This window comes from Varanus komodoensis, unplaced genomic scaffold (genome assembly GCF_004798865.1).
Source record: "Varanus komodoensis strain SLA01 unplaced genomic scaffold, ASM479886v1 scaffold143, whole genome shotgun sequence".
NCBI classification, from domain to species: Eukaryota; Metazoa; Chordata; class Lepidosauria; order Squamata; family Varanidae; genus Varanus; species Varanus komodoensis.
Window position 1 is genome coordinate 154,643 of NW_025335417.1, and position 18,438 is coordinate 173,080.

General features: G+C 41.0%; 1 protein-coding gene across 5 annotated transcripts in view; it reads right to left on the minus strand.

The window, feature by feature from the left end:
• Nucleotides 1–18,438, minus strand: part of LOC123020196 (cholesterol transporter ABCA5-like) — a 62,398-nt gene that overhangs the window by 10,409 nt on the left and 33,551 nt on the right. For 4 of the 5 annotated variants that reach the window (XM_044423628.1, XM_044423627.1, XM_044423629.1 and 1 more), the window contains 16 exons: nucleotides 16,637–16,809; nucleotides 15,776–15,913; nucleotides 14,452–14,565; nucleotides 13,642–13,812; nucleotides 12,797–12,910; nucleotides 12,106–12,243; nucleotides 10,299–10,364; nucleotides 7,910–8,001; nucleotides 6,551–6,674; nucleotides 5,955–6,072; nucleotides 5,747–5,838; nucleotides 4,742–4,917; nucleotides 3,592–3,667; nucleotides 2,355–2,449; nucleotides 1,096–1,215; nucleotides 802–951 (listed from right to left, as the gene is read on the minus strand). In XM_044423628.1, the coding sequence (XP_044279563.1) occupies nucleotides 802–951; nucleotides 1,096–1,215; nucleotides 2,355–2,449; nucleotides 3,592–3,667; nucleotides 4,742–4,917; nucleotides 5,747–5,838; nucleotides 5,955–6,072; nucleotides 6,551–6,674; nucleotides 7,910–8,001; nucleotides 10,299–10,364; nucleotides 12,106–12,243; nucleotides 12,797–12,910; nucleotides 13,642–13,812; nucleotides 14,452–14,565; nucleotides 15,776–15,913; nucleotides 16,637–16,809 (1,957 nt within the window). Of the gene's footprint in view, nucleotides 1–801; nucleotides 952–1,095; nucleotides 1,216–2,354; nucleotides 2,450–3,591; nucleotides 3,668–4,741; nucleotides 4,918–5,746; nucleotides 5,839–5,954; nucleotides 6,073–6,550; nucleotides 6,675–7,909; nucleotides 8,002–10,298; nucleotides 10,365–12,105; nucleotides 12,244–12,796; nucleotides 12,911–13,641; nucleotides 13,813–14,451; nucleotides 14,566–15,775; nucleotides 15,914–16,636; nucleotides 16,810–18,438 lie in introns of those variants that run through there. The other variant, XR_006414029.1, reaches the window with a different exon arrangement.

Here is an 18,438-nt window from a genome sequence, read left to right on the forward strand (position 1 = left end):
AAAAGAAGTACAATTAACAATTCTGCTCAGAAAATCTGACAATATTTTGCTTTATGTGTGGATTGCTGATGTTTGTCCACTTGTCCCAGTAGAAGATGACATGCTGAGACTACACTTAAGACATGAAGGCAAACAATAGATAAGCAAAAATGGAGTCAAGGTTCCATTTAGATGGCAGAAAGCACTTCCTGACAGTTAGGACCCCGAGGGTGTGGAATGGGCTTCCACGGGAGGTGGTTGAGGCCCCATCGGTGCGGGTGTTTAAGGATAGGCTGGACGTGCACATGGTGGGCATGTCGTGAGCGGAGCCAGCTGGTGCCAAAGGTCAGACTAGATGGCCTGGAAGACCCCTTCTAACTCGCACTGTTTCTATGTTTCTACATTAAGTTAGAACTCAGGGGCTAAATTCATTCTGCTTTATTACTGATATAACTGCCAAATTTAGGAAGACTGAAATTAAGATATTAAAAATTTAAACTCTAGCCGAAGCAGGAAAACTAGGACTTCTCAGCATAGGGATATTTTGAAATGGTTAAAACCTTTGAGTCAGTATTTGGTTCTGAGATTTTACAAGCTCTGGGGTCTCATGTAGATTTGGTGGGGATGGGCCAGTGTGCTTCAGTCTTCCTTCCCAACCCCCACACAATGCATAATTTATTTTTTTTATTTATATTTCCATTTATATGCCTACTACCGAAATCTCAAGGTGCCTTCATGATAATAAGCCACCTTCACCAAAGGAAGGAACCAAACTTCTGTATTTGTTTAATATCCACACTATTTGTAACTACAGCTTTTTACCTTTCCTGAGGAGTGGCATTTGGAAAGATGTGCAAAATCTCCCTTTGAAGATACTCCTTCCTCTGTGTGTCTGGCTCATGCTTTAATTTCATTTCTAAGAAATATCCTCTGCCAAATTTACTCTTGAGATGTTGAACAGTCCCAATACACCTGTTAGTTGTTTAAGGGAAAAGAGGAAAAGACAGGTAGGGAGGCAAAATCAATATCAAAGTCAAAAGTCAGTACCTTTAAGATATTTTGAAATAGAAATCTGAATTTCTTTTCCCAAGATGCTCCAATCTGTGGAGGAGGTACCTTAATTTTCCAGACACCAAGATTGCTACCCGATCACATACAGCCTCTGCTTCTTCCATGTAATGCGTGGTAAGAATGGCTGCTCGCTGCTTACTCTTAAAGGCCGCTCTAATTGCTTTCCTAAAAAAATGTAATCAACACTCAGTGAAAAAACAAACCTGAAAGTTTAAGTGGTTCTTACTGCAATCAAATATAAGGGACACAACTATTTACTGGATCTTCCACCAAACTGGAGTTACAAGGAGGGACAAATCTAAACCCAACCACATGCTTTTTCCTTGGTTTTTGCATCATTTTCCCAAGGATGCCAGGGAGGTCAATCTTATATATGCAGCCCTCTCAAAAATAACCCTTAACTTGATGACTGAGAGGAGAAGGATCTGTAGATATGGTCTTTTTAATTTGAAACCCTTTCCTTGTACAGCAACAGCTAAGCTTCCTTAAGACAACTCATTTTTTCCCCCCAAATTTTTTTCTTGGGCATTCTGAGGAGAAAACTACAGCTCCATTAAAAAGGGAATTCATGACATTTTAAAGCCTAACACATTTATTATATTGTAGTTTAACCTGGGTGTGTTCTTCCTCTTCCTCTGCCATGTGGTCACTCTGCTCCCTTTGCCCACCCTGTTGGTTGCACCTTTAAGTTCCTCACCGATGCAGGGTCACACGTTTCTCCACGGCCATTCCATTCCTCTCCTTCTCAATGGCTCTGTCCTTCTTCTTCCCACAAGCTTACCTCCCCACCATCCTTCCTCCAGCTCCTGCAGCAATGCTTTTGCATAGGAGTCACTTGGCTCCCATTGGTAAACATGTGTCCACTCAGATCCCCTAAGCGGTGATGGCAGGACAGCCCAAAGCTTCACCTGCCACACACAGGAAAGGGGAGACCAAGTCAGCAGCAAAGAGACTTGCAAGCACAGAAGCAGGTTCCCCACAGCTGCCAAGGTGCTGTAGCACGGGAAGGCTGCAGCTTGTGCTGTGATATATTTGTTAGTCTTCAAGGTCTGACAAGCTGCTTCACTGGTTTCGCTACAACTGGCTAACAAGGATATTCCTCTGGAAACAACTAAAAAAGCTGCTGCTGCTGCTTTAGATGCCACTGCTGCCAAATTTTCTTTCACTGTGTCGATTTTAAAATAAATGCTTTTTTAAAAACTGTTCGGGCAGTTATGCTGTGAGAACAGGATATAATTTTGACTATCTAACTATATCATGCGATTCCATGAAACAACAGTTTCCTGCTATCGGCTGGTACTCACCACATGTGCTGCTTTGCTGTAGGGTCCATACCAGTAGATGGCTCATCTAGCAGAGTAATGGAAGGGTTCCCGAGCATGCATAAAGCAAAGCATAACTAAAGGGGGGGAAGAGGAAAGAAAATAAAAGACTACTCAGATGGCTAATTACTCTAAAAATTGGCAAGCTGTCTTTCCCACCCTACCAGCATGCCACAGGAACCTCAGACGCTTCCAAGCTCAGAGGCTTCCAAGCAGAAAATAATTTGCAGCTCTTTGGGTAGGATCCCATCTTTGCCCTACTTAGAATACACCCAATGACATGAATGAGGCTTAAGTTGGTCATGACTAACTTAAGTCTCAATCTACTCTAAGTAGGGATACCCTTATGAGCCATCACCAACATGCCTTGAGAATGCTTCTCTTCTGTCTTTATCACTGGCACATTAGCTATAGTGGTGGAAAGTTCTGATGCTGTTGAGGGAAGAACGCAGTGGGTGGGCCTCCCATTTGGCACATTAACCTCTCTTGCTGGACCAGAAGGGCAGGTTACAGCATCAAATGGGCTCTGGATACTTTTCTGGGGAGCGCAGGATTGCACTTTAAGATAGTCAAAACTCCAGAGGTACAAATGCTTTTCTTAGAAGAGCAAATCTTTTATGATGACCTATAGGTTGGTGATGACCTATAAAGCCCTAAACGGCTTGGGTCCTGGTTACCTTAAGGAGCGCTTACATCCATATACACCCGCCCGCCCCCTGAGATCTGTGGGAGAGGCCCTTCTCTGGGAACCCTCCGTGAAAGAAATTAGGAGGGTAGGTACTCGGAGGAGGGCTTTCTCTGCGGTGGAGCCCAATCTATGGAATGCGCTCCCCAGCGAGGTCCGCCTGGCGCCGTCATTTGTTTTTCGGCACCAGGTGAAGACCTTTTTATTCAAACGGCATTTTAATTGTTAATATTATTTGCTTATTTTATCTGGCCAGGGCGACTTATTTCATATTTATATTGTTACTTCTTGTATTTTAATTTATGTTGTGAGCTGCCCCGAGGCTTCGGCGAATGGGGCGGCATAGAAATGTTTTAATTAATTAATTAATTAATTAATAATAAAAATACTGGGGGAAAGGGTTTGAGCTGTGCCCACCTCAATTCTGCTTGCAGCAATTTGAGAGAGATGCTTGAATAGCCAAATGGTCACCCCATTATTAGTTATTTTCATTTAGCTTGAATTTTAAAAATCCATCTTTGAACAATAAAATACCTTTCGCTTGACTCCTGCCCCAACTTTCTTTGTTCTGCTCTGTAGATGTTCCTTGAAGTCAAGTGCACTAGAAATACTGTAGAAAATCAAATGCAGTTTTGTAGTTTTGAAAGAGGTCTATTACATCTGTAAACATCCTAAAGCATCATTTTGAAGTAACTTTAAAACATCAGAATATGCTTATTATGTTTCTTTTTAACAGTGCTGATTAGTTTTATGTGATTTGCCTGTACAGCAGATAGAACAGTACAAGGTGAAAGCTGTTTGATAAGGAAGAAAGGTGATGGATTTAGCATTAATTCATTCCTTTTCCCTGCCCTCATCCATACTGGATTGTCCATCCCCTTGAGATTTAGGGCAGCTCAACACTTCTGTTATAACTGCACACATCCGCATCATGAACATGATTTTTAAGTGAAGGGCTCTCCAGAGTTGATACTCATTTACAAAGTGTTCATTAGGGTCCGAATGGAAGAAGGCTGAATCCTTCCGCAGCATGGTGGCAGCATGCTATTTGCCGTTCCCATCTCTTGTTGCCCAAAATAGGTTGACATGTCATGCAAATGTTACCATGACTCTCCCTTTTTGGTTCACCTTTCTTTTCAACCACAGTCATCAAATGTGAAAAGTACACTTGGTAAAATGTATACATGCTTTTTTAAAAATACTGGAAAATGGCAAGAAAAACTCCATTATGAGTATTCTAAAACTATAGCAAGCATCACACAAGTGACTTCATCATACTTGATAAAATCCCTTATATTTTGTAAATAAGCAGTGCACTCTGTGTTAGGCAAGTAGGAATAAGGATATATTTTGAAGAAAGAAAGTGCTTTGTACTCTGAACAAAGAACAGAAAAAAGTATACTATGCAAATGAGGACACATGAGATACTGGTGAGCAGAGTGCATAATCCCAAGAAACACATACATTATTCCTAAAAAATGAGAATGGTGTACTTTTTCAGGTTACATAGCTTTAGTCTGAATATAATTTGCACTTTATCCTTTATATAAAAATCTCCATTCTATGGCATGATAAAACAATCAACTGGTGGCCATTTCAAGTAGCCCATATAATAGTAAAATAAAAGAAAGAAAAATAATACCTAATGCACAAACAAGTAAGCAGTTTAAAATGAAACATTTACCATTTTATGACTTCTTTCATGTCACTCTCACTCATTCCTTTGATAGCACCATAAATTTCAAAATGTTCCTGCAATGTGATATCAGGCCAAAGAGGGTTGGCCTGTGGACAGTATCCCACAAATCTCATTGAATTTTCCTCTTCATTCTCACCTAAAGAATAATTTCCCATCAGCACCTGTGAATATACCAGCCTTTATTCAATATCTTTATATAATCTTTGCAGGCAAGATGCAGGAAAGCATTTAAAGCTGGTAATATGAAAACTAAAATAACGACAAATAATATTAGCTCAAGATTTTATTCAGCCTATTTTTACTATATGATCACACATTTGTATATTAGGCTGTCTCTCCTGTTCAGGATTGCCCTTTGCAACATTCAAGGTCCAGTTTTTGTCTGCAATGGCTAGGTTTTGACTGTAAAGCTGCAATCTTATACCCACTTACCTGACCTCACTGGGACAAGCTTCCAAGCATACTTTTACGGGATTTCCCTGCAAATCAAATACCCCACTTTGCCCTCCTCTTTACTCTTCAATGCAATGTTGTAGGAATCAAGGTGATCATATGAGCATGTTCATAACTCTCAGTGCTGTTTTACTCAGTTCAACCACATATTTTGTAGTCAGTTCATAGATTTCTTTCCATTATGTAATTCCAAAACTGTTTGCTAAACCACAAGAGACAACATACTGAGACTTCATACACATGTGCATTTCCAAATGCAGGTACATCACTCTTCACATGCACTATTTAGTCAGCTATATGGTGACTAATAATCAACGTCTCCATGCCAGCTAGTAAGTCTCCATGCCAGCCTCTAGTAGTATTTCATTGCATATACTATCTAGTAAAAACATATAGCCTCTGTGTGAAACATCAATTTCGTCAACCAGGAAAGAACTATTGCATGAGCTGTAGAAGTTGTTCTAGATACACCTGTAATGGTTAACAAATATGCATGGGAGGAAGGGGAGCCACAGAAGTTTGTTTGCAGTCAGATACCTGGCCTGAAGTTGGTTCAACTTCTCCCACAAGAATATTAATCAGTGTGCTCTTCCCAGCTCCATTTGGCCCTAATACTCCCAGAATTTCCCCTACAGAAGAAAAATACACATGAAAAATGCACGTGAAAATCCTGCAGGTTTACTTAACAAGATGACATATCTCTTTTTTTTAAATTTGATTTGGTAGCAACTCATTTAATACTAACCTTTTTTTACACAAAGAGAAACATGATTAGTTGCCACTTTTTTAATGTTTCTTCTAATAAGAAAATCTGCCTTTTCATTGTATTCTTTATACAAACTGCTAACCAAAATTGCTGGCTTCTGATAAAACAAAAGATAATGCAGACGTTAATACTGACTTAGTTTGATTACATAATGCAAATCCCAGTTAGTTAATGTCAGAATTATACATCTCGCCATTTCACTCTCTACACACACACACACACACACACACACACACACACACACACACACACACACTTCCCATTTCAGAGGTTGCATAGAGAAATCTCTTTGTGCTGGTGGAGATGACCTTCAGCCACCTCTGTCATTGTGGAGCTATGGACACTATCATTAAACAACCACAGGGCACACAGCCTACCTCATATTCCTCAGTATTTTGAGGCTTTCTGCATGAGCCCTCCCCAACCTGGTGCCCTCCCCATGCGCTGGCCTGCACCTCTGTATAGCAATGCCAGTGCCCACGGGGCCAGGCAAACCACCCCTTGTGCCCGTTCCTTCATAACAGGATCTGGCGCCAGAGAGATTCTGAGCACGAAGACAAAGGGGAGCGATTTACCTCCTCACAGCTCTGGCAGGTTGTCATCTCTTTAACCCGCAGCCTCTCGGCCATCACGTCTTCATCCTCATCCTCATCATGCGGCACTTCTGGAAATTTCCAGGGCTTGAGTTTCACAGGAGTTCTGAGGATGGGGAAACAGGTCTGCTCTGAACTGATGCAGCCACAAGGGGAAGGCAAATCTGCCTGGCCAGAAGGCCGGACCATGGAAACTGCACCGCTCTACTGCTGGAGGCCTGCCAGGGTTCCTCTGTGTGATGCGCCCTTGGGCAAAGCTGCTTGGGCAGTGAGCTGGAGCTGCCTTCAAGTAAATGGCTCTGCACAGGTAACTGCAGGGGGCTCCTAAGTCCTGGGATTTCCAGGGTCACCCACCACTGAGGGAAGAGCAGAACAACTTTCTGTCTCCCTGCTAAGCCTTGAGCCCTCCAAGGGGCAACCGAAAGAGCTGCTGCTCTCTCAGCCTACCGCAGCAGGAGGGCTATTTTGCCAGATGGGAGAGGACAAACGAATGGGCAAGGATGGCTTAGTGTTCCTATTAGAGTAAATAAGTACCTGGATGTATTAAAGTCATAAAATAATACTCTCAAATAAAATTCCAAATTGATTTTGCACATGTAGCAGCATAAATTAATCTGCAGCATTCAAGAATTGACCGAGCAGTGAGATGGCACGTGAAGGATGGGATGTGGAGACTGTTCTCTAGAAGACAGAGTATCTCTGGCAGTGCAGGGTGGGCGAGTGGGAATTGTGCTAAAAATGTTGAGAAACACGTCATGTAAACATGGCTTTCAAACATCCAGCCTGGAATATTCTGGAAATATCTTGTGGCACATTGTTAATCCTACATGCATACCTGACAATGTATTTTTCTTGCAATTTCATATTTAATAAACTAATTTCATGTGGTTTTCAATAGAGGAAACTATGTTAAATGAGTTTCTTTTCAGCCTGACAACTGTCTACTTTGAGAAGGCTTTTTTCTCCCTGTGATACTTGTCTAGTGCTATGGTGTTCAGTCTCCCTTTAATAAAAAATGCAAAATTACATATAAAGTCTAAGCAAAGATAGATGGCTAAGTGGGACAAACCTATAGTCAGCCTCTGACCTGAAATACTAATTTAATTTTGAGTTATTTTTCTTTTTAAGTTTTCACTATTATTTCTGGCTAGGAATCCTTCATCATTACAACAGGGCAAATAATTACATTAGATCACTCAACTTTTCAAGTGAGGATAATTGCCATTGTACAAAAGAAACAGAATTTTGCTGCAGCCTCAGTGCAGTTTACTGATGGCAAACCCTGATCTGGTGCACTAATGTCAGTACTGATCTTTCAAAGGAAAATCCGGACACACTGACCTGAAAAATGGGTCCTGTCTCATTGATTTGCCTCCACACTTCACCTCAAGATAGCGCAGAAGGAAGAGCCAAATTACACACTGCAAATAAGGCTAAAAGGAAGAAAAGGAAAAGTAAATTACAACAGCTTTACTCATTTACTGTATCTGCATTTACAAGTAAGAGCAAATCAAGCGAAACCTGAAAAAAGGTATTTAGAGTAGAGTGTTACTGAAACATCTGGCGTGGCATTGTTTCCTCTCTGTACCAAGCTGAAGGCTGTGTCTAGAGCAAAACATTATCAGCAGGCTGTATCCACCTTTTCCCTATATATATCCCTTTCCCTATATGTAACAGCATTAAAATGTCACAGTGGTGGCAAGGTCCAGCGTAACATAATCTGGTTCACACATACTGTCAGCCCATGTGTTACACCATCCATGGGCTGTTGCCTGCTCATTGCTTCTGTTTTTACCCAGCAACCCATAAATGCGAAGGTTGCTGAGCATGTCATCCAAGCCCAGACTAATGGGTTGCTTAGTGGCTAAACAAGCTAGGAATCAATGCATGGCTTGTTGCTGAATTAAGCCTTAGTTCCTAAAAAAACACCCTCAGAGGGATTCACGTTCAGACAAGACAGAAACTTACAAAGGAGCCAGTTGTGGGTTGCTCGGTAAAAGCAGAGGTGGCAGAAGTTCTGCAGGCAGAGCACCCGCTGTCTCTCACTTGCCCCTGACCACCCATGGACTGTCCGTGTGTGTGATCCAGCCTACTAGTTCTGAGATGGAGCAGTAGCTCAATGACAGCTGTTAACCGAGCAAATGCCTAGAGAAAACTGGAAGTGTATATACATCATTATGAGGTTCATTCAGCAGCTGCAGCTGGGTTATTTCCCTTCTCCTGAGGAGTCCTTTGGTGCAAAGGTTGTTCAGTGGCCAGGCAGGCACTTGGATGATGGCTCCCTGCCTGGTCTGCCTCTAGCAATGCTCTGAGGAGCCACAGGAAGAGAGCTGGGGGCCCCATCTGCTGGAGGTCAAGGTGGTTCCATGAGGTTCTTCAAGTCCCCAGGAAGGACATGCTTGTGATGAGGTTCTTCAGGCTGCCCAGCATCTTTGGTACGGCTGGCTTCTGCATGGAACCCCAATCCTCCTTCTCTGACAGGGGCTCCTCTAAGGCCGGCTGCATCAGAAAAGCACCACCAGTGCACAAGCACAGATCTAGTTGTTCCTATGCCTCAGCTGTGTGAATCTGAAGGAGACCTGTAAGCCTCAGCCTAAGCTGCTTCTTTACATAATTCCTCATGACCATGTCATGAATGCAAAATCATGAACACATCCCCAGAGCAAGACTGCTATCTCATTAGCTCTTATTTAAAAGGTGGTATGAGCTGCTCGCACATTTGAATAAGGCTCTAACAGAAGAGTGGACATAAGAACCCTGTTCCATCAAAGGTGTCCTGAAATTACTGCCTTCTTCTCTATTCCTAAATCTGAAAATTGTGTAACTCACCACTTCTATGTATTCTGAATGATAATATAGACAGCAAAAAGATTTACTTTTTTAAAACTTGATTTATCGGCACAGAAAATCCCAAGGAAGTTTTGCGGCAAACTAAAAATACTGCTATATCTTTCACCCTACCACTACTCTTTTTGTACCCAGGTAAAGTAACAGTTGTTGTTGTTAGTCGCGAAGTCGTGTCCGACCCATTGTGATCCCATGGAAAACATTCCTCCAGGCCTTCCTGTCCTCCACCATCCACCAAATTCCACTTAAGCTCACAATCTTATATATGTCTAAGAAATAAATTCCACTGAGTGTAATAGGGCTTTTCCCAGGTAAGTATGGTGTCATAAGCTAAAGTGTTGGTCTGGGGAGGTGGGGGCCCTGCTTGACCATGAAGCTCACCCGTGACTCAGAGACAGGCACTCACTCTCGGCCTCACCCATCTCACAGGGTTGTTGTTTTTGTTGTTGTGAAAATAAAATGGAGTGGAAGAGAACCATGTAAGCAGTCGGGTTCCTCACAAGAGGCAAAAAAACAGGATATAAATGCAATGTTGTAATAATAACAATAGTAACAACAGCAACAATTCACCGAGTCTTAGCAAAGCATGGATAATGATTCAAGAGCATCTTGTTCAAGGAGTGTCTCTTTAATAACCATTAGATCCCTCCAGCTGAAAAGATTTTTACACTCTAGCATGAATTGCAGTGCTGCATATAATCAAGTCATGTAAAACATTTTATGTAGGAATATGATACCATTGCCCAAAGTATAAATGAGAATGTTCATAACAAGCAGCAACATTTTCTCATTACTTTAAAAAATGTATGCAATAGCCCATTACTTTCAAAAGTGTCCTCAGATAACCAATCTCCTGTATCATAAAGAAAAATGTGGTGCTTACCGCTACTACAGAAACCAGCAATCTTTCTGAGTGTCTTTCCATCTTGTGATCAAGTTTCCGCGCTATCTAATAAAATAGTAAATTCTTATTTTTATAATTCTAATGTTTTTGCAGCTCAATCTAATTTATTTAAACTATTATAATTCAGGAAATATATTCATATGATTTTCCAAAAGCTTTGATAAAGTTTGCTTACAAAGCTATAGCGTATTCAAGTGAATGTGGTTAATCATACTGTTTTATCATACTGATTTTAAACACAAACCTTAAAATACAATCTAGCTGGCAACTCTACACAGAAGGAAAATCTGGCATGTCTAATTCTCATCAAACCCAACTGTCAACACACAGGCACTGTTGGAGGAAGATCTCTGTTTCATCATTCTGTGGATGTTGCCCAGAGAGCTTAAATGTTTTCCTTCACTCTTATGTATAAAAAACAGTAACTGTTCTTTCTTCACTCATCTTTTCAGCCTTAGAGCCTGTCTTAAAGTGACATTTAAGGGACTTACATTATTCTATGACAATTATTCCTGAAACTATTTTTGGAAAGAAAAGGAAAACATATTTTATGCAATTTTCATCTGTATTGGTAGCTGTTGCTAAACTTTTCTGATGACTATATATGTCATACTTTTAAGTTGCATGGAGTTGTATCTCTTTAACCAAAGATTTGCAAGAGTTTAGGCCAAGTGTTCTTGTAAGTCTCTGATAAAGACAGATGCTGAACCACATTTGGCTTATTATTTTAGAGCACAATTCGGTGGACTGTGCTCTTGACAGGCTGTGCCCAAAGACACAGGAGCATCCAGTGCAGAGTGGGAGGTGCAGCAGAGGCGAACTTGCTGGACAGGCTTTTTTGCCTATCTAGAGGAGGAGGAATAGAGACTGGAGAAGACAGCTCAGGCTAGCTTGTGTCGTGGTCTCTCCAGTTTCCTTCCTTCCTCGCCCACTGAAATGGGTCCCTTTACCCTCCAAGGTTGTGATCCTGACCTTGCGGAGGCAGCTGGCACAGTTCTTTCCATGATGGTGGATGGAGTGGATTCTGACTGCCAGCTCTGAGGTCAGAAACCCCAGGTCTCAAACCTCAGAAATGGGACAGCTGTGCTGAAATTTTTAATGAAGCATGTGATAATACAGATTGGCAGAAGCAGGGCAGATGCCAGCAATGAATGTGCTGAATGCACGTGTGATTCTGGCTCTGTTTGTTTCCTCAGACTTTCTGCTTCACCCTGGGAAAATTGATAAATTTCCCTGTGTCTTAGTTTCCAGCAAGTTAGATATGGCTGCACTCAGTTAACTTGCCCTGCTGGCAGAATTATGTTGTAGAACAGGGTGCTGAGGATGCTGTTCCCCATCCTCCCCTCGCTCAAAATCTGTTCTGACTGGGGAGTGGATGCTGGGTTTTGCACAAATATATTAATACTGTCATTATGTCTAACTGATACAGTCATATATGACCAAATCCCAGAATTATTGCAGATGTGAAGACAGCGTCAGCCCCTTTACTGCTCCTTCCCCACTAAGCTTGTTCTCCCACTTCTGTCACTGGAAGGGATGGCCTCTCTTCACCTGCTGCCTTTCTTGCCAGCCCACCTTGCCTTACAATCTTTAAAAGACCCCTAAGTCACACTTTTGTTGTAAAGCAAAGGAGGTTGTCCACACTCATTAAACCCCCATTATTTCTCCTGTAGCTCAGAAAAGGTAATGGAAATAATATATTTGGAGAAATACTATCTTTTCACTTCCACCCCAGCACATATACAAACAAAATGCATCAAACATTTCAGGTTCTCTGAAAACATACCTTTATAAAAGAAATTAGACATCCAATAAGTGGGTAGATTGGCACGAAGACAGAAAAACAAGTGTGAAGAACAGCGGCTACTGTATAGTACCACATAAAGAAAGCAATTTCAATGACAACAGAACAAACCAGGGCTGCCTGAAACAGAAAAGGAATTCAAATAAAGAACGGTGCGATTTAGTTTCATCCAGTCAGTTTCCAGCCCTGTGGAAGGAGCCCTGCACAGGCACGCACAGACACAAGGAGAGGGAGAGGGAAAAGGAGCTCCTTCCACACATGGTGGCTAGCTTTACAGCATACATATGTCAGTTTCTAGGGGACAGGACTCATCCATAAGTTCTGGATAATCCTCATGCAGTCAGAAAACTGAAAACCTGAAGAGGGTTGTGTGTTCGCAGGACCTAGCCCACCCAAATTATGGGAAAAAATTGTGGGAGATAATGGCTTGGATCCGGAATTCTAATTTAATTCCTCAAATATCCTCTATAGGGTTTAGGGATCCTTCACAGAAGATCTGGGAGGGTGGTCCCTAGGTGGCTGCAGCAGAAATGACACAGAATTCATGTTCTACCAGCAAAATCTTTCTTGTTGGTGGAATGAGGATTCCGGATCCAACCCATTCTTTCCTTATATAAAAATGTTCAATTATGGCAAATGAGAGATGCAAATTAAATACCACAATTTAACTTACCACTGAAAAAATGAAAGACCAAAATTCTTTGGTGTTTTGTATAGTGTTAAAGGTGAAAGAGACAACATAATTGAAGAGAACCACCGAAGGTACATAGCCAATTAGGCAAAAAACCTGAGGGAGAAAAATAACATTTGTCAGGGTTGCTTTTAGTGCGTTCGGACATGAAAACACACAACAGTGCTCCATTTTCTCCCTTGGGGCTCTTAATTCCGCCTACTTTTCATTTGCCCACTTGTGGATCCATACATGCATCCAGCAGCTCTGTTCCCCTCCAGTACTGCTCTTGCAGGTCACTGATAATCACGGCTTGTTTCTGCAGACTTTAGAAAGAGTCTGTTACACTTATAGTGTTCAAGCACACATGGGTGTTTTGTTCACGGAAAATGCTGCAATGTACCCAGTACGATGCCTGCCTGGTAAGGCTGGCAGATGAGAATATCAAACGATTGCTACTCAAACGATTAAGCTCTTAGTTTTGTTAGCTAAAATGTGCACTTCACGGTATCTCCTGACTGGAGCATCTAGTAACAAATGGGCAAACATACTTAGAGGAAGTACTCTAAGAAGTCTGTGTCACAGCTGGATTTCTGTTCAATACTGGGGAGCCAGAAGGCAACACAGTTTATGACTTTAGTAGGGATTGAGTATTCCTAAATAATGCACTGTTTTCCTAAATGGAAATGGAAAGTAACAGAATGTCTACTAATGTCTGTCCACACTGAGCCAGTAAGCAGGACAAAGACCTGTTTTCTGAAGTACCCTTATCTACTCTCCATACTTAGGCAGAGATGGATTAAATTCCAGATATAAGAAATACAAAGAAGAAAAAATATGAAACTTACCACAGCAAGAAACTTCTCAGGAAAAAAATAAACTCCGTGGTGAAATACAAATAAACTTCCTATCATGAGGAGTAGAATAATGTAAAATAAAGGAATGTCAACAAGTGCCTGTCCACACCAGTAAGCAGAAGGATAAAGGCCTGAGATCTTAAGTTGAGTACAGGCTTTGATCTGCAAAGGTGCAAGAATAAACCATTAAAATACATATAGCTGTATGAAGAACGGCAGTATTCCTAACAATTAGACTTGATTTTCTCTTTCTTCTTTTCAATTGGTTTGCAAACACATCTACATGCTATCATCTGGGAAGAACCTATACAATATAGGACTGAACAGATCCAACAATCACAGAAATGGAGGGCTGAAAGAGATATCAAGGGTCCCACTCACTGTACTGCAACAAGACACACAAAACAACACAGAGAAATGAATCCAGATTCAAGAAGAATCTAGTGACACAAGGTATTTGTTTGCTCATGTGTAGAGCTGAAGTGGAATTGGGGGACACACATGGGTGTATATATAAGCCTCAACATCCCTGCGTATCTAGTTGCCGGTAGACCTTTGTGTTTTGTAAGCAAATGCAGCTGAGCTCTGTAAAAGGCTCCATGGATAGATTGGTCTTCAATTCACTCCACTATGATATGGTCCCAGGGTACAGCACTACAATGCATGAGGTCAATTCATATGGGTCATGAAGTCAGCCAGATGACCAATCCATATGATCCAAATATAAGCAGAAAAGGCACTATGATAGGCCAGTACCTAAGACTTGTCTACCTTTTAAAAAATCACAGCTTAATATGTTACCTTGTGATTTTCTGCATTCTCCATAGCAAAATATGGTGGCATCCCAGTAACAATCACTCCTAGTATCACAGCTTCGAAGTATAGCACCAATGTAAAAACCGTGTCAGTAATTTCCTGCAAGTTAATCAATCTTAGAGTGAAAAAATGAAAAAGAAAAGCCATCCTGAACATATGCACAGAGGGTCCATCATGGGCTTTTAGCTCTCTGCCTAAGACTGCAAAAACAGGGATTGTCAAACATTTGGTAGACCACAATACATGGCAACTTGTGCAATGCTGAGATACAGGCACATTCCAATTTGACTTTAATTTCTTAAGGGCATTGGAAAATAGGAAAGAGCTGACACTTTTCCCTTGTTTCCCACCAGCTTCATAGTTGTGATTTTTCTGGCTCATTTTCTGGATTGACACTGGTGATAAAGAAACACATAGACTTCTATCAAACTTGCGACTCTTTTTATTATTGGCTAGAGAAACGGGACCTGGTTTAGATTTAAATATGTTTTTAAGCTATCATAAATGGACTTAAATATGACTATGGAATGTTAAAAAATATGAGTGGGGGGCTGACCCGCTACGTCTGATGTATTTGATGATTGATGTTTAGTGTTAGTTTAAAATTTTAATAAAAATTTTTTATAAATTAAAAAAAAAAGAAACACACAGTTATTCTAGAGAAGCTTTTTAAAATTTGGAAAGACTTGATACAGAGCAATCTGTCCCCATTTCCTATTTTTCTGATCACTGATACACTTAAAGATGATTATGCACGTACTTTAGATTATGCACAGAGAAACATTATTTGCAGTGCATTTTTAGCTAGCCATGAGAATATGGCCTACAGCCCCTATAGTGTATGTGGTGTATGCTCTCCAGCATCCCTACACAACTTGATGCTACCGCATCCTGTGCCCGCCCCCCGCCACTCCATTTCACAGGAATCAAGCAGCCAGATATGCTGAGTGGCAACACACTAACTGAGGCTCCAGGACCTTCATTTGCTCAGACAGGCTCTGGGTCTTAAGCAGCACTTCTCAGTTTAGAAACTCTTTGCAAGGAAGTGCCCATACATTGATGCAAATAGGAAACTGAAAGGAATAAAAATGCTGGAAGGGTGACAAACAAAAGGTGAAGGCACATGAGCACCTTACAAGACTAATACTAGAAAACTCTGATGACTTGGCATAAATCAACTGAAGCAGAATGTGGAGTAGAACAAGCCATCCTTGAGAAAAATCACCTGTTCAAGTACTTTTCCTATGACTTCCATTTAAAATATTACTGCCATGTACAGTATCAACCTTTGGGGTTTACACTCACTTACTTGGAAGAAAGGGTTGCTCCAGACATGGATGCTTTCTGTTACATTTAAGTTATGCAGATACAGGTTACTAATGATATTGATCATAACAGGTAAAGAATGAACCATGGTACGGTTAAAAGCAGCAGTAAACATGTAGCTCTGTAACAGCAAAAGACATTGAAGAAATTAGGTTCCAGAAGCAAAGTAAACTGTCTGGCGTAGCTTTAGGAAGACTTGAACAGGACTACTTATAGGTCATTAGGCATGCAAATACTGGCCCTGAATATGTTTCTCACTGAAGAGCCATTACAGCTCCAACTTGGGCAAATAATCTAATGCAACTGTGTGATTATCTCTTGTTAATCAGTCTGCAGAAGTAGTGACTGGACACACCAGAAAATGTTATCTCTCTGTTTTTCTTTCCAGGAACAGTATTTCTCTCATTTGGGATACAGTTATATAGTCTAGAAAGCTCTAGAAATATTTTCCCAAATTCCTACAATATTTCTTCTGATAGGGATAATCTCTTCATCCACCTATCCATCTCAATTATATTCATTCATTCATTCATTCATTCATTCAGTCTCTCTCTCTCTGTGTAAAACATTATATATAATATTAATTAAAATGCAGAAATTTTCCTAATGGAATCAATTTATTTTCATAAATGCCCTAAGAATGCATTGTATATTTCACTGTTGGATTTTAAAGTTTAAACTTGAGACCTAGGTTTTCCAGGCATCCTCCCATCCAGGCAGTGACCTGCTTTGTGGTCAGCAACACTGCCTTCAGAACAAGCCCTAAAACCACATGTGCACAATGATACACAAAACAGTTTATTCCAGCCCTCTGTGTCCCTGAAAGAACACTACTTCTCCTCACCTTGTCTTCATGAGATACTTTTAATGCTGCATTGTGTGGAGCAAATGATACATAACTATTGCCATTTAATGCTGTGCTGGGTGAGTCAACTGATCCATATTCACTGCCATTGAACATCTCTGTCAATATATTCTGGTTTCTAAGAGAGGTCATGATGTCATCAATGTCTGATCCTATGTTAGGGCAACAAAGAAAGGTGTATGTAAGTGTCATGAATGTGGAGACTCCTTGCACTCAGTTGAATTTTTGTATACACACAAAGCTTCAAACATGCAAGAACTTTCCTACCAAGAAGTCTCTTCCTCTGATGAAGATTCCAAGGCCAAAGATGCCAAGAGATACCCCCAACTCCAGTACTCTTGTATGCACCCCTCAAACCTCTGAAAAGGCCAGACCACTGAGCAACACTGAGGCATCCAGACAGGGCTGGACTGTGTACACACCCAATCCGAGAAAGCCTTGGCACCCAGCGGTGCACATGGCCTTTGACTAGCAGAATTTTTTTTAAAGAGAATTTCTAAGCGGTGTCTTCATGTAAAAATGGTTTTCAGGGTGGTATATATGAACATTTTAAACTGATACAAATCAAAGCATTAAACAACATAATAAAATTAAGAAGAATGCAACTATGCAGCCAGCTGAAAAAGCTGTTGTTTTAAAGGACTGGGTGAATTAAAAGGTTTTAACCTGGTATCAAAAGGAATACATTGTTGGTCCCAAGCATACCTGAACATCATTACTATTATTATCATCATCATCAAAGTCAGGACACCATAACAGAAAAGGGCCTATCTTTTGTAAATGCACTTATCCTGTAGATGGAAAGTGAGACCATTCATCCTCTGATAATCTTAAACCATGATAGGGTAGGAAGTGTTCCTTCAGTTATTTGGCCTCTAAACTATTTAAAGCTTTAAAGGTAATTGCCAACACCTTGACTTGGGCTCAGTGAATTGCCAGCCAAAGCAGTTCTATGAGAATGTCTCTAATGTGGTTCCATCCAGGTAAGCCTGCAAAATTCTAGCAAATGAATAAGCTGCTAGTTGAAGCTTCCTAACTCCACAGATGATGCATTCAAGTAACCCATCCTGGCAGATACCAGAGCCTGGATCATTGTGGTCAAATTATCACTATCCAAGAAAACACAGCTGACAGTTAACCAAAGGTGAAAAAAGATGCTCCAAACAACTGATGCCATTTGGGTCTCAAATAGTTTGAGAGTGCTCCTTGATCAGATGATGCTATGTTCCTGCTCCTTCAGCAGGAATGTACACCATCCAGAACAGGTAATACCCTGACTCTCTGAACCTGGGGAACACTAAGCCAGAGTGCTTCCATCTTGTTGGGATTCCGCTTCAGTTTACTGGCTGTTGCCCCAACTATTACTGAGTATAGAAAGCAGTTCAACTTGACTCTGATTCTGAAGAGAAAGAGAGTTGGGTTTTGTCTACATCCTGATGGCATCTCCCTTGGTATCCACAAATGATCTTTAATTAGATGTTAACATTCATAAAGGATAAGATAGGACCTTACAGACTGCACAGTTCGAGTGCCATGGAGAAAGCAGAAATCCTATAGCACAAAGGCCTGGATTTCTAGGGTTTCCCCCCCCCCCCCTAGTTTGCTTGCTCGCTCTTTCTTTCTGTCTGCTTTCTTTCTCTTTTAAAGCTCTTACTGAGGTTTAGGAGAGGCATTCCAGCTTTTTATGAGAAAAACAGCACAAATGCCAGGAAAACACCAAAAGATCAGTGGTAAGCAAAAGGTGTCATGGCCTTCTGGAGAAACTGAGAGGGCTAGACTGG